This window comes from Balaenoptera borealis, assembly GCF_965194805.1.
Source record: "Balaenoptera borealis genome assembly, chromosome: 14".
Classification (NCBI taxonomy): Eukaryota; Metazoa; Chordata; class Mammalia; order Artiodactyla; family Balaenopteridae; genus Balaenoptera; species Balaenoptera borealis.
The window spans coordinates 84,122,760-84,137,173 of NC_138875.1; the positions used below are offsets into that span (position 1 = coordinate 84,122,760).

General features: G+C 47.3%; 1 protein-coding gene across 10 annotated transcripts in view; it reads left to right on the plus strand.

The window, feature by feature from the left end:
- CFAP251 (cilia and flagella associated protein 251) overlaps positions 1–14,414 on the plus strand; it is a 70,283-nt gene that overhangs the window by 42,143 nt on the left and 13,726 nt on the right. For 5 of the 10 annotated variants that reach the window (XR_014234523.1, XR_014234524.1, XM_082355854.1 and 2 more), the window contains 4 exons: positions 211–325; positions 954–1,117; positions 5,847–5,937; positions 6,148–6,291. Coding sequence is in view for 8 of the 10 variants with exons in the window: in XM_082355854.1 (XP_082211980.1) it covers positions 211–325; positions 954–1,117; positions 5,847–5,937; positions 6,148–6,291 (514 nt within the window). In the remaining 2 variants the exon portion in view is untranslated. Of the gene's footprint in view, positions 1–210; positions 326–953; positions 1,118–1,522; positions 2,400–3,407; positions 3,624–4,407; positions 5,938–6,147; positions 6,292–14,414 lie in introns of those variants that run through there. The other 5 variants (XM_082355857.1, XM_082355853.1, XM_082355858.1 and 2 more) reach the window with 5 other exon arrangements.

Here is a 14,414-nt window from a genome sequence, read left to right on the forward strand (position 1 = left end):
TCCCCAGAGCGTTCGCCGTTTGGAGCTGTTGCCCCTTATTTACGGCTGCTGTTGGCGGTTGAGGGAGAGGTTCTTACAAATGGGCTTAGCTGAGCAACAAGACAGGAAATTCAGAATTTAAAATGTATAGGGCAACGTGAAAGGGAGCAAGTCATAAAACCTGCCTTGGGATTTGTGGAATTTAGAAAGCGTTCCTTTTTTCTCTTGCAGAAAGACACTCCTCGGGCCAGTTTACGGATCTCCCATTGAGCAGATACAAATCCTCCCAGTGAAAACCCCTCTGGAACTTCAGAAACGCTACATGGTGTTTGTTAACAGGGACAAGGTACCAGCCCTTTGCTCTCTGCCCCGTAAGGTGACCGTGTACTTGGAGCCGGAGGCAGTCTCAGGTATTTCAAGACTCAAGAACGCCGGCTTTCACAGCCAAGCCCGCGACTCCCATCCTGCTCCACAGTGAAAATGGCCATAAATGAGCGGGAATGACTCTCAGGAGAGTTACCTCATTTTCTCTACTCCCAAAAATACAAGACACATGGTCCACCAAAGGGTTTTTCTTTTCTGATTTCTTTACAAGGAAAAATCTTATAAAGACATACAAGTTAGTTACACTTAGTTGTATATTTGATGACTAATCTATATGGGAAGGCATAAAATCATAAGATGCCAGAATTGTCCTGGAAAAGCCTGGACATGTGACCATGAAGATAGGAGGAAAGCTTCCTTTCTGTGTCCCTGGTGGAACCTGCATCTCTCTCCCAAGGGACCACCGTGCAGGGCACAGTGTGTGCGAAGCCCCAGCCATGTGAAATGCAGCTCTCACACACTGAGGTGGCTGGTTCTGGACACACAGGTCCTTCCCGTAAACAGATCTGGAGGTGACAGGTGACCCTGCCAGGCCCGGCCTGGGGCCCGGTTATCTGAGTCTGAATATCTAGTTACATCTTCCTTTCTAGGTTGGACTTCAGATCTTACCAGTTGATGGCAACCCACATAAGACATCTGCTCTTATATGCCACCCCAGCGGGGCGGCTGGAATGGACGTTTCCTATGACGGCCGCTACGCCTTCACAGCAGGAGGGCAGGACCGGACGGTGGTGCAGTGGGAAATCAATTTAAGGTACGTGATGCGGCGAGAAGCGTGGCCCCATAAGAAGGGGGCCGAGTGGAGACCCCTTCTTTTCACTCAGGAACAGCAGACAGGTGTTAAACCCCTATGACGTGCCAGGCACTGTGCCAGGCCTGCGGGTCCAAAGACAGCCAAGACTCAGGCGTTGCCTTTGGGGTGCTCCCTGCGACACCCGCTCGTATTAATGTGCAGACAAAAGGTCACTGTTCTGTCCCAGGGACCCATGGTATTTGCAGGTGAGGCTGTGTGATTCCACCTTGTTCACCCGGGCCCCATGAGATACTTCTCACCCTGTCGCCGCCTGCAAGTTCACACCAGTTAGAGAGATCTAGCCTAAATCTCCAAAGAGTGTGTTACAGAAATAGTAAGAGTATCATTTGAAATGTGTATTTTCAGTCTACTCTTCTCACCCCCCTGCCCTGAGCTGAGAATCTCTGCCTAGGGCGAGGCTGGAGAATTGCATGGTTGAACATCAGAGAGACACGGACTTTGAAGTCAAAGAGACAAGGGTTCAAATCTGAAGCCTACTCTCTGCTAGCTGTGGGACCTAGGGCAGGTTTCTTAGCAGCTCTGATCTTTGGATTCCTTGTCTGTGAAATGGGGGTACATGGGGGTAAAAATAGGGACTTTTACAGGATCCTTGTAAGGATCAGGTAGGCTGATACATGTAAAGCACACAGCAGAGATAAGGACTCAGCAAATTAATCATTTCCTTTTGTCTCTTCTTCCTTATAAAGGCATTTGCTTATGAGCTCAGGATCTTTGTTACTAAAAAAGGGGGCAACCACCATGGTGATCCTCTCATCTCCCCAAATTCAGCGAGCAGCCCTGGGGCAGAGCCAGTTTCTTGTCTGACCACCTTCTCCAAGCCCCTGCCTCTCAGGTGGCCCCCTGCCTGGCAGGGTCCCATTGAGGAGCTGGGTAAAAGCAGCTCGGAGGCGCCGAGCTTCCTAAAAGAACAAACCTGTTTCATGGCTCCCAGTAAAAGCACGCCCCTTACTGTCTGCCACGTGCACATCTTTCTTCTGTGCAGTCATCGAAGCTTCGCCCCTTAACCTGAATAGGAGCAAGAACAGCGAGGTTAATTCCCTTTGGAACCGTGGGGGTTTCAGTTTGCAGTTGCAGCTCTGACCTTCACCTCTGCCTTCACCTAAGAGGGCAGATCTTGGGAATTTAGAAGCTGGAGGTGAGCTCTCCCCTTGAAAAGAACCTCCTGATCAGGGCCCCAGAATGAGCTGCTTAATTCCTGGACACCTAGCCTGTTACCTGGACCGATGGGGCAAGCAACACCCTGGTGGGAGAACAGTCTTCCTTCTTTCGTTTTTGTCCTCTTCTCAGTCATCTTGGGATCTGCACTAGTAGAGATTTAAAAAAAAAAAAAGCACCCACTTTCCAGTAGCTTTCCTGTGCATGGCCAGAGTCCAGGCTTCTGAGAATTTCAATTTAATCTGTTGCAGGGACAAAAGATCATTATAAACTAATTAGCACTTCATTGCTGCTTCTGGTGTTTTAATATGTTCAGTGCTTCACTAATGGGAAGAAATATAAAAACCCTAAACAAGTAAACAAACAAAATTCCCTACCAGATCTACTGATGGCGAGTCGTAGGGTGAAATGAAGACGATAAATCCTCTCACGTTCACATTATTTTAACCAGCCCACTCCTAGGCCCCCAATCTATCATTGCAGCATCTCAGACTTCCCCTGGGAGACCCCTTCCCTCATCTTTCCCCCTGTCTTGGCTGGCAGGCCACCCTCTTTCTCTCCTTGTCTGGCATCTGTTTTAAAATCCCCCATTTTTGTGCTCAACCTCACACCCCCCTGTAATCCTGCTGCCTTGCTCAGACAAGAGCAGAAAGACCTGGATTCAAATTCCACCTCCCCTACTACTTGCTGTATGACCTGAGGCAAGTCCCTTCCCTTCCCTGAGTCTCAGTTTCTCCGTCTGTTAAATGGGGATATTATCACCATGTTCAGAGCTGTTTTGAGGGTGGTGATTCCTACCACTGCTGTTCCCCCTCCTCCCTCCCCCCACCCCGTCCCCTCCTCTTCCCCCTCCCCCTTCTCTCCCCCCTCCCCCCCTTTTTTTGGTTGTTGTTGTTGCTAACATGAAAGCCTTTGTTTTTAATTTGGTTGATACACATTTGACAAAATATTTTAGAATAAAATAATCCATGAACAGGCACAAGGTATTTACAGTAACAACTGTGAAAAACATAAAACTGACGTATTCTTAAACAGTGATGTCTATTTATAAAATTTTTTGTTGTGAATCCGGAAGACTTTCAGTTCTGCTCATTACCCTGGTCTGAAGCCCCGACAGATGGTGTGTAAGGCCCAGGAGTAGGAGGTGCAACTCTAACACATTTGGCAAGTAAGGATCATCTGTTGGTTTGAGCTCACAGGGAAGTGAAGGGCCAGATCTTGGGGTAAGGTCCCCTTTCTCTTCCCCCTCCTCCCTCTCCTCTCCCTCCTCCCCCTCCTCCCTCTCCTCTCCCTCCTCCCCCTCCTCCCTCTCCTCTCCCTCCTCCCTCTCCTCTCCCTCCTCTCCCTCCCCTCCCCTCCCCTCCCCCTCCCCTCCCCTCCCCCTCCCCTCCCCTCCCCTCCCCTCCCCTCCCCCTCCCCTCCCCCTCCCCCTTCTCCCCTAGGGAGCATTTACTGAGCTCTTGCTATATGCTGGTTGCAGTGCTCACTGTTTCTTGGGCTTTAGCTCTTTCCCAAAAGCACTGAGTATATTTCTGGGCACACACACAGTAGGTTTTCAGTAAATGTACCTCCATCTTGTGCCCCAATGACCTCTTTTTTTGTGGCAAGCATTAGAACCCAACTTAGGCAGAAAGGGGAAGTTACGAGCGGGTCCTGGGGTCTCGGGTCACCGCACCGCAGGGAGAGCAGGCCAGCCCGCCCTCAGCATTTGCTCTCCGCTCGCCTCTGCTGTTGCTGTCACTCTCTGCAGAGCTGGATTTCGTCACTCAGCGGGAACTCGGCCACTGACAGTCCCCAGATTTCACACCAGAGACAGGGAGTCTCTTGCCCCAGCTCTGGTGGGACAAGCCCAGCCCCGTCCCTCTGGCTCTCAGGTCAGCTGAGCTGACGGTGGCCAGGAAGCAGGGGATGTGGGGTAGTCCTGACGGCTGGAGGGCTGTTCCCAGAGAATCCGGAGCTCTGTGCGCCTGTCCCCTGGGGCCTTCCTGGTGGCGACTGGCTCCTCCATGTCACCTGGGCCTTTACCTGGCCCTGCTTCAGAATCAAATGGCCAATAGTGGCCTCACTGCCCACAGAGCCTGTCGGGATTGGGCCTGGGCCTGGCCTGGAGGCCACAGAGCGGGAGCCCTCTCAGCCGGACACCTGCCTTGATGTCTGCCGAGACCGGGGTGAAGACTGGGCCAAGAGCCGGGTGAAGACTGGGCCCTACTGGAGACGGTCCTCAGGCCCACCTGGACCCCAGGCCCACCTGGAGAGTACACCAGCTCCATGGACCTCACGCAGCCTGCTTGGGTGGGGCTTGTGCGGGGCCGTGACAAGAGGACCGAGGACTGTTTTGTGGCTGACTCTTGCAGGAGAGCCGTAGGTGCACCTCAACACCCAGTTCCACAGTAATAATAGTCCTGAGCCAGGCCCGGGGCCGAGTGCTTTCCGTGTGTTGTCTGATGTGTCCTCACAGCCATCCTGTGGCATAGGCACTGTTGGTATCCCTGTTGTACAGATCTGGAAACTAGCTCCGAGGGGTTCAGTGATCTGCCCAAGCAATGGAGTAATGTGCTGGGGCTGGGATTCACATCAACCCCACACCGCAACAAAGATTCATCACAGGAGGAAAATAAAGGGCTTCATGTCGAATCCTTTCTGTGCATTCACTTTAATTTTCACAACAATCCCCTGAGGCAGACCCTGTAATTATTTCCATTTTACAGAATAGGAAACTGAGGCCCTGAGTGGTTAAGTCACTTGCCCATGATCACACTGCTTGCAAGTGGCAGAGCCGGGGCTCACAGGCATGTCCCTTTGACTCCAGCTTCTGTATACATAACCACTTCCCCGCCATGGTCTGCACAAAGTGTGTCTTAATAACCCTACAAAGAGGCTAATGGTCTGATTAGCAGAAATCCAGTTAGTGGATTATTAAGATGATTTCATATTATTATTAGCATTTTGTATGAGGCAAAGTCAGCCTCATACAAAAAGTAGGTTTTCTTACCACTTAAAGGGGCTATTTTTGGAAAAATCTGACCCTGTGTTAGAGAGCAGAGGTTATTTTTATCTGACCAGCGTGGGTCCCTTGCGGCCTCCAGAGTTTTTATGGAAGCAATTAGCGACGGCCATCCACCTGTGCCACATCCCATTCTTCTGGCTCTGGTCACATGCAGATCTAAAGTTACAGGAGGGCCGCTTGGCTCGGGGGACTGTGGACTCACCACCCTCCCTCCCTCCCCCCCCCCCCCCCCGAGAGATTGCAGACAAATTGCCAGGCGTCTGCCCTGTCATCCACGAGAGAATATCATCGTCATTAAGGCGGGTGCCCTGTACCACCGGGTTCCACACTTGAGATTGAATTTTCCATTTGCAGCTTCATTTTGGAGGGAATTTGCTTAACAAGTTTACAGAGACCCTAATCGTATCCTCGCTGTAATACCCTTCGGAGGTCCGCAGCTGGGCATTGCGGTGCATTGCGTTCCCGACTGACTGCTGGCTAATAACGATGTTTCTCTCATTGTTCTAGTGCCCTGGAGGCAGCAGTTTCTCTTGGGGGCGAAGACCTGACCCCATTCTATGGTCTGGTGTCTGGTGGCAGGGAAGGAAAATTCTACAGGGTAATTGTCCTCAGAGTAAACACTTCCTGGTAACATCTAGTTAAGTCTGTAAAACAGATGTGCCCAGGGTTAACCTTCTTGCTTTTTGCCAAAGCTGTTTTCCCCACTGAGCTTAAAATGTACTTTCTAGAAAATGTCCTTGAAGTCTAAATGGCTGCTTCAGACTTAAGCCAAAAATGCATGTTGTGTTTCCACTTTATTTCCACATAGGAGCTGGAAGACTATTTTTACTATTCTCAGCTCCGTAGTCAAGGTATTGATACAATGGAGACCAGAGAGGTGTCGGAACACATCTGCCTGTCGGAGCTTCCTTTTGTCATGAGAGCAATTGGCTTTTACCCATCGGAAGAGAAGGTAGGTAGAATGAAAACAAGAACAGCCATGGGATGTGTTATTTATAAAAACGACCTCAGGGAGCAATCATTATAGGTCAAAGTAAAAATTTAACACTGTTCTTACATAAATGGATCAGAAAGGAGGTCCTGGGCATAGCAGATGCACTGCTTAGAAACAGACTTGCCGTAAAGATATTCCTGTAAGGCGGATTCCTTACCAGAGTTTGATGTTGGTAAGAGCATGGGCTTTGGAATTAGACAGAAGGCCCCTAGCTGCATGAGGACCAGCCTCATCCAGTTCAAAGAGTTGGTGCCCGCACAGCACTTGGCACAGAGTAGGCGACGTAGGAAGAGCTCAGTAAATGCTCGCTGTTGTGATCCTGTCCCTGTAGCTGCCATTTACCTGGCCTGTGTGAATGGGCTGCTCCTGCGAGCTGGGTGCTCACGCCGGGCTGCGGATGGAGCTCAGGAGATGCAGAACCTCGTAGCACACCCCAGCTGTAAGGGGCTCCCAGCAGGGGCCAGAGGAAATGGTCCTCGTGGAAACTGTGGCTTAAAATGCAACTGATTGTGTACTCTCACTTGAAATGCTAACACATTCTCATTGTAGAAAGTTTGGAAAAAATACACAAGTGGAATGAAGAAAATAATTACCTATAATCCCAGTACACAGAGACAACAGTTATTGGTATCTTCCTGGATTGATTTATATATAATACATACATATATATATATATATATATATATATATATATATATATACATAATTTTTAAAAACTAATGTGTACCATATTGAATATATATTTTTATCCTATATTTTCACTTGATATGATGTAATACGCATTTCCCATTTCATTAACAATTCTCTGAAAACTTGATTTATAAAGGATATAGCTTAATTTTAAAACTTTGTCTGATTTAGAAAATAGACCTGTAAAGAAGAAAATAGAAATGACTCAGAGGTAATCATTTTGGTGGACTTCCTTCTATTGTTTTATATTTAGACATAGATAAACAAAGAATTGTCATTATGTGGTGTATATAGGTATATATCTCAACATTTTACAGAGTACGTGTGTATGTATATGTATACGTGTATAGCAACATTCTCAGTAACTGTTGTTTTGTGAGCATGTGGAGAAAATTCCTCGATAATATGCTTTTTACCCCTGGCTTTATTAAGATATAATTGACATATAACATTGTGTGCATTTAAGATATTCAATATAGTGATTTTATATACGTACATATTAAAAAATGATTACCACGGTATGGTTAGTTAACACATCCATCCCCTTGCATGGTTACAGTTTTTTGTGTGTGATGAGAACTCGAAAAATCTACTATGTTAGCAACTTTCAAATATACTGTACTGTATTGTTAACTAGAGTCCCCATGCTGTACCTTACACCCCCAGGACATGTTTATCTTATAATTGGGAGTTTGTACCCTTTGACCACTTTTCACCCATTTCTCCCACTCCCCACCCCCTGCCCCTGGCAACCACCAATCTGTTTCTGTTTCTATGAGTTTGGGTTTTTTTTAAGATTCCACATACAAGTGAGATTGGACAGTATTTGTCTTTCCCTGTCTGACTTGTTCCACTTAGAGCAATGCCCTCAGGTTTCATCCATGTTGTGGCAGGATTTCCTTCTTTTTTATGGCTAAATAATATTCCAATAATATTCTATCATGCACACAGACACAATCCACATTTTCTTTATCCATCCCTACCAACAATGCACAAGAATTCCCTTTTCTCCACATCCTTGTGAACACTTGTTTTCTCTTGTTTTTTTGATGAAAGCCATTCTGACAGGTGTGAGGTGATAGCTCATTGTGGTTTTGATTTGCATTTCCCTGATGATTAGTGACGTGAACACCTTTTCATGTACTTATTGATCATTTGAATATCTTCTTTAGAAAAATGTCTATTCAAGTCTTCTGCCCATTTTTTAAGGGGGTTATTTGGCTTTTTTTTTTTTTGATTATTAGCACCTTTAATTATTATTTATTTATTTATCCTTTTTTTTTTTTTTTTTTTGGCTGTGTTGGGTCTTCGTTTCTGTGCAAGGGCTTCCTCTATTTGCGGCAAGCGGGAGCCACTCTTCATCGCGGTGCGCGGGCCTCTCACTGTCGCGGCCTCTCTTGTTGCGGAGCACAGGCTCCAGACGCGCAGGCTCAGTAGTTATGGCTCACGGGCTTAGTTGCTCCGCGGCATGTGGGATCCTCCCAGACCAGGGCTCGAACCCGTGTCCCCTGCATTGGCAGGCGGACTCTCAACCACTGCGCCACCAGGGAAGCCCGGCTATTTGGCTTTTTGCTATTGGTTGTGAGTCCCTTATGTATTTTGGATATCAACCCCTTATCAGACATGTGGTTTGCAAATATTTCCTCCCATTCTGTAGGTTGCTTTTTCATTTTGTCAATCGTTTCTTTTGCTGTGCAGAAGCTTTTTGGTTTGCTGTAGACAACATGCTTTCGAAAGGCTGTATACTCAGTTGATCCATTCCCCAGCTGACAGACACATAGGTTGTATGAAATATTTCGGCTGTCAGAGACATGGCTGTGATGCACATCTCTGCGTATGGTTTTTGCACACTTCTCTGATTATTTTCCTGGGTCGGAGTCCTAGAAATAGAATTACTGGGTCAGAGAATATGAACTTTAAGGCCCGTTGCCAAATAGTTTTCCAGCAATGTAGCATTTTGCAGCTCACCATCAAGCATACATAACTCCTGAAACCCAGCTAAGACTCAACGTTCACATTAGGTGTCTGAGCACATTTCAGTGATGTGAGCTATGGTCCCAGTCCTTTCCCTTGGCTTCAGTGGCCTACCCAGAATCACCAGTTTTTGGGTGCTCCAAGTATGACTGGAAGGTGACTTTTATTCTCCAAGTAGCGTCTGGAGAAATGAGTTTTCAGAGCCCATAAACCCAGCTGAGTCTTGAATGAGTACCTTAAAAACATCAGGGGGACTTCCCTGGTGGCGCAGTGGTTAAGAAGCCACCTGCCAGTGCAGGGGACACGGGTTCGAGCCCTGGTCTGGGAAGATCCCACATGCCGCGGAGCAACTAAGCCCGTGCGCCACAACTACTGAGCCTGTGCTCTACAGACCGCAAGCCACAACTACTGAGCCCCCGTGCCACAACTACTGAAGGCCACGCGCTCTAGAGCCCGTGGTCTGCAACAAGAGAAGCCACAGCAATGAGAAGCCCGCGCACTGCAACGAAGAGTAACCCCCGCTCGCTGCAACTAGAGAAAGCCTGCGTGCAGCAACAAAGACCCAGCGTAACCAAAAAAAAAAAAAAGAAAGTCAGGGATTCTTTAAGCTCCTCAAAAGGTCTTTTGACCAGTGTTCATTTTGTAAAAGTACATGGTCAGAAACAGAAGCAACTACCCGGAAAGTTTGTGCAACCCACATAGAAGTGTTCCCTAGGGCTGTGTTTCTAAAGCATGTCCCTTAGAACATTGTTTCCCAAACTGGCAACCTGCAACAGAATTACCTGGAGCATTTACTAAATAATCAGATTCCTGGGCCCCATCCCAGATCTAGCCAATCAGAATCTCGAATTATGGGGCCTGGGAGTCTGCATTTTCCACTTTGCCCCTTACCTGGTAGTCCAGCCGGGAAGAGGTCCTCCTCCACAGTGCCGCACAGACTCAGTTGCTACCTGCAGTGTCTAAGGATCATATTCATATGAAACTCACCAAAATGCCATCATGGGCCATATGTCTCACATTTCCTGTAAGCACTCAGGAGCCTCTCTCTGATGGCTGCAGATCCAAGCCATCCTACTAGGGAAGCAGCTCCGGGTAGCAGCTGGGAGCACAGCCTCCTGGGTCAGGTGGCTCTGGGTTTGACTCCTGACTATAAGCACTCGCCAGCTGAGAGACTTGGTCAAGTTTCTGAACCTCCCTAAGCCTCAGTTTCCTCATCTATAGAATGGGGCTAATAGTAGTACCCAGCCCCTGGAATTATTGTGACGATTAAATGAGTATCTGTTTAGTACAGTACAGGGCACATGTTAAATGTTTGAAAAAACACCATCCAGTATTATTAACTCCACCATCCATCCTATCCTCGTCTCTGGATGTGTGATTATAAAAGGCCTTTAGATGAATGTCTCTCTGACCCTGTGGATCTTTGTTTACAATACCCTTTCTAAAATCAGTTTTTTATTTTCTTGATTTGTCTGGTAAAGAGACTTTATGTAAATGGCCGAAAGTCATCAAACTGGTGGCAGCCTTCTCACTCAGGATTCTTGATTTTAAACCCTGGGCTCATGTAAATGTGTCCTCTGCAGTCCTGCTTTGTCGATAAGGGAATTCTGGGTGTTTATCCTTTGTGACTGTCACCCACCTGCCACACGAATCGCTGAAGGAGGAGGGTGGCACAGAGTGGCTGTGGTTTTTCTGCTTCCTCTAGAAGTAAGAAGTGTAATTACCAAAGGCTCACTCTGTTGTCCTATCATTGGCCAAAAATAATAAAGCTTAACAACCTATCGAAATCTTGCTGATGAGTAAAAAGTACCCAGAGGGACTTCCCTGGTGGTCCAGTGGTTAGGTCTTGCTGCTTTCACTGCCAAGGGCCCGGGTTCAATCCCTGGTTGGGGAACTAAGATCCCACAAGCCATGCAGCGTGGCAAAAAAAAAAAAAAAAAAAAGTACTCAGAAAAAAAGGTTAGTCTGCAACAAATGTTATAAAATGACATTGAATATTATTTTACCCACATTAAAATGGTCATTGCAAGGTTGTCACCGACTGTTGTGTCACTGACTGTTATGTCACCCCTCCCCCACCAGCTGCTAAAAAGGGGTTTCAGTGCCCTACTCAGTGTCTTCATAAATCCCCTGGACTCCAGGGTTTTTAATCCACTCAAAAAATAAATTTACTCTTTGGAGAGGTTTTCTGAAGGCCCCCGATCCAGATGTGGCCACATCCGAGTGCAAACACTGTTCGCTGATGAATTAGTTTATATCTGAAGCTCCGAGGGGAGAACTTTTTGATCTTTAGTTTCCATCAGATTTATAGCGATTTTAATAAAAATGTTTTCGGGGCTTTGAAACTTTTAAACCCAGGCTTCGTCATGGTTAATGAAACATTTCCTATTAAGATGCAGCTGTTCCCCCTCCCCCGAGAAGTTGCATGAAGAAGTATGTGCCGCTGATAAGAGTATTTTCACACTTGGTTACTTGAAAGACTTAGAAACATAGACTCAAGCCAGCCCCCCAAGGCTCTACATTATTTATATTTTTCTTACGTCATTTTAACTGCCTTGGGGATTTGAATCTAGTCAGTGTGGTAGATTGAAGCCAAATTATACAAGAATGTAACCCTCCCCAAAGAATCCCTAGCCATTCCCATCTTCTGCAGAACACAGCCAAAGAGGTGAGGTAGGCTGCTCTTACAAATCTTCATTTTTTTTTTTTTAATTTTTATTTATTTATTTATTTTTGGCTGCGTTGGGTCTTTGTTGCTGCGTGCGGGCTTTCTCTAGTTGCAGTGAGCGGGGGCTACTCTTCGTTGTGGTGCACGGGCTTCTCATTGCAGTGGCTTCTCTTGTCGCGGAGCACGGGCTCTAGGTGCGCGGGCTTCAGTAGTTGTGGCACGCAGGCTCAGTAGTTGTGGCTCACAGGCTCTAGAGCGCAGGCTCCGTAGTTGTGGCTCACGGGCTTAGTTGCTCCGCAGCATGTGGGATCTTCCCAGACCAGGGCTTGAACCTGTGTCCCCTGCATTGGCAGGCGGATTCTGAACCACTGCGCCACCAGGGAAGCCCACAAATCTTCATTTTTTAAAAAAGAAAGATCTGCAATGTTTATAATGTTATAAACCCTAGGTTTGGGTTCCTAAGTTAGGGCTCTTCACAGTTTGTATAGCTGATTTCACATACGAGAAAGTTTCATCTTCCATCTTTATATATATATTTTTCCCTCCGGGACTTTGGAATATCATGTCGGGGCCAGGCCTGTGTGTCACATGTGTTCCCTGGTTACTTGTGGCTATGTTTCTATTTAGCTTGCAGAGCGTTTTAGATTCTTGGTAAGTTTTTGCAATGAATTAGCAGCAGTTCAAGCACTTAGTTCTATAAATTAAGGCCAGTCCTGACAGAGAGGTGTGTGCCCAGCAAGAGTTCACATCGTGGAGGCTCAGCAAATCTTGGTCGGATGAGTAAACGAATGAATGATACGCTCACCAGTCATGTCTGACTGCAAAAACAATAAGGAAGATAGAATCCCTGACATTATTGTTTGATCTCAGAGTAATTAATAGTAGCCCTAACTATTTGGTGTATTCAGCAGCTTTAGCCTTGTTTAGGAGGGTTTGGAGAGGAAATAATCACTTAACTTTTTTAACGTGCTTACCTTTGGACCCAGCAATTCTGCTTTTAGGAGTATATCCTACAGGAAAACTCAGGCAAGTGTAACAGTGACGTACTGCAGGATAGTTTATAATAGTGAAAAATTAAAACAACCTTAAGGTCCGTTGATAAGAGATGGGGTAAATCAAGTAAGGCACACCTACACTTAGTAGTTATTTTTTTTTTTTTTTTTTAATAAGCTTTTTTGTGTGTGTACATGGCACTACAGTTACTCTTTTATTTATTTATTTATTTATTTATGGCTGTGTTGGGTCTTCATTTCTGTGCGAGGGCTTTCTCTAGTTGCGGCAAGTGGGGGCCACTCTTCATCGCGGTGCGCGGGCCTCTCCCTGTCGCGGCCTCTCTTGTTGCGGGGCACAGGCTCCAGACGCGCAGGCTCAGTAGTTGTGGCTCACGGGCCTAGTTGCTCCGCGGCATGTGGGATCTTCCCAGACCAGGGCTCGAACCTGTGACCCCTGCATTGGCAGGCAGATTCTCAACCACTGCGCCACCAGGGAAGCCCCACTTAGTAGTTATTAAACAGTGAAATTGACCTACGATTCTTTTATTTCTGTTCTCTTCTTTTTTTTTTTTTTTAAATATTTTTAATTTATATATTTATTTATGACGTGTTGGGTCTTTGTTTCTGTGCGAGGGCTTTCTCTAGTTGCGGCAAGTTGGGGGCACTCTTCATCGCGGTGCGCGGGCCTCTCACTATCGCGGCCTCTCTTGTTGCGGAGCACAGGCTCCAGACGCGCAGGCTCAGCAATTGTGGCTCACGGGCCTAGTTGCTCCGCAGCATGTGGGATCTTCCCAGCCCAGGGCTCGAACCCGTGTCCCCTGCATTGGCAGGCAGATTCTCAACCACTGCGCCACCAGGGAAGCCCTCTTCTTTTTTTTAATTCTTTAATTTTATTTATTTGGCTGCGTCAGGTCTTAGCTGCAGCGCATGGGCTCTTTGTTGCAGTGCGCGGGCTTCTCTCTAGCTGCGGCACGCGGGCTCCAGAGCGTGTGGGCTCAGTAGTTGCGGCGCATGGACTTAGCTCTCCCATAGCATGTGGGATCTTAGTTCCCTGACCAGGGATCGAACCCATGTCCCCTGTACTGGGAGGCGGATTCTTAACCACTGGACCACCAGGGAAGTCCCTGACCTATGATTCTTGCTTGACTCAGAAAGAATGTGCTGGTTTTATTGTTAAAGGACAAAAGGCAAGTTGCAAAACAGTATGTAAAGCATGACCTCACTTCATTAACGATAATATATAGATCTCATATATGCCTAGCAAAACTGAAAGAACTTCTTCCAAACCCTTAACAACACTGACTTCTGAGGCACGGGATCCGTGAGAGCTTTTACTGTCTACTTTCTGCCTATCACCTCCATCAGCTGGGGCCTCTGGTACCAGCTGGAACCCAGCCCTGGTTGCCACCCGTAGTCGGAGTTCGGGCTGCCCTGGGGGCTCGCGCTCTCCTGGCCTCGGGGCTCCCCCGTGTGCGTGTGCACGCTCCAGGTCATTCCAGACGTGACGCTCAGCGTCTTCCTCCTTTTCCACAAAAACAGAAAGCCCATCCACACAAGACAGCTTCCCTGAAAAACTGGGAATCGCCAGACAGATTCATGCATAACCACATTCCACAGCAGTTTACCTAAAACTTCTCATTAGACCTTCTTCCCAATCCCGATGACCACCCCCAGGGGGGCTTCCTTGCTGGTCTTGACCCCCACCGAGCTCTGCTCCCCCTCTTCCTTCCCTGAGGAGCACCCCCTCCTGTCCCTCC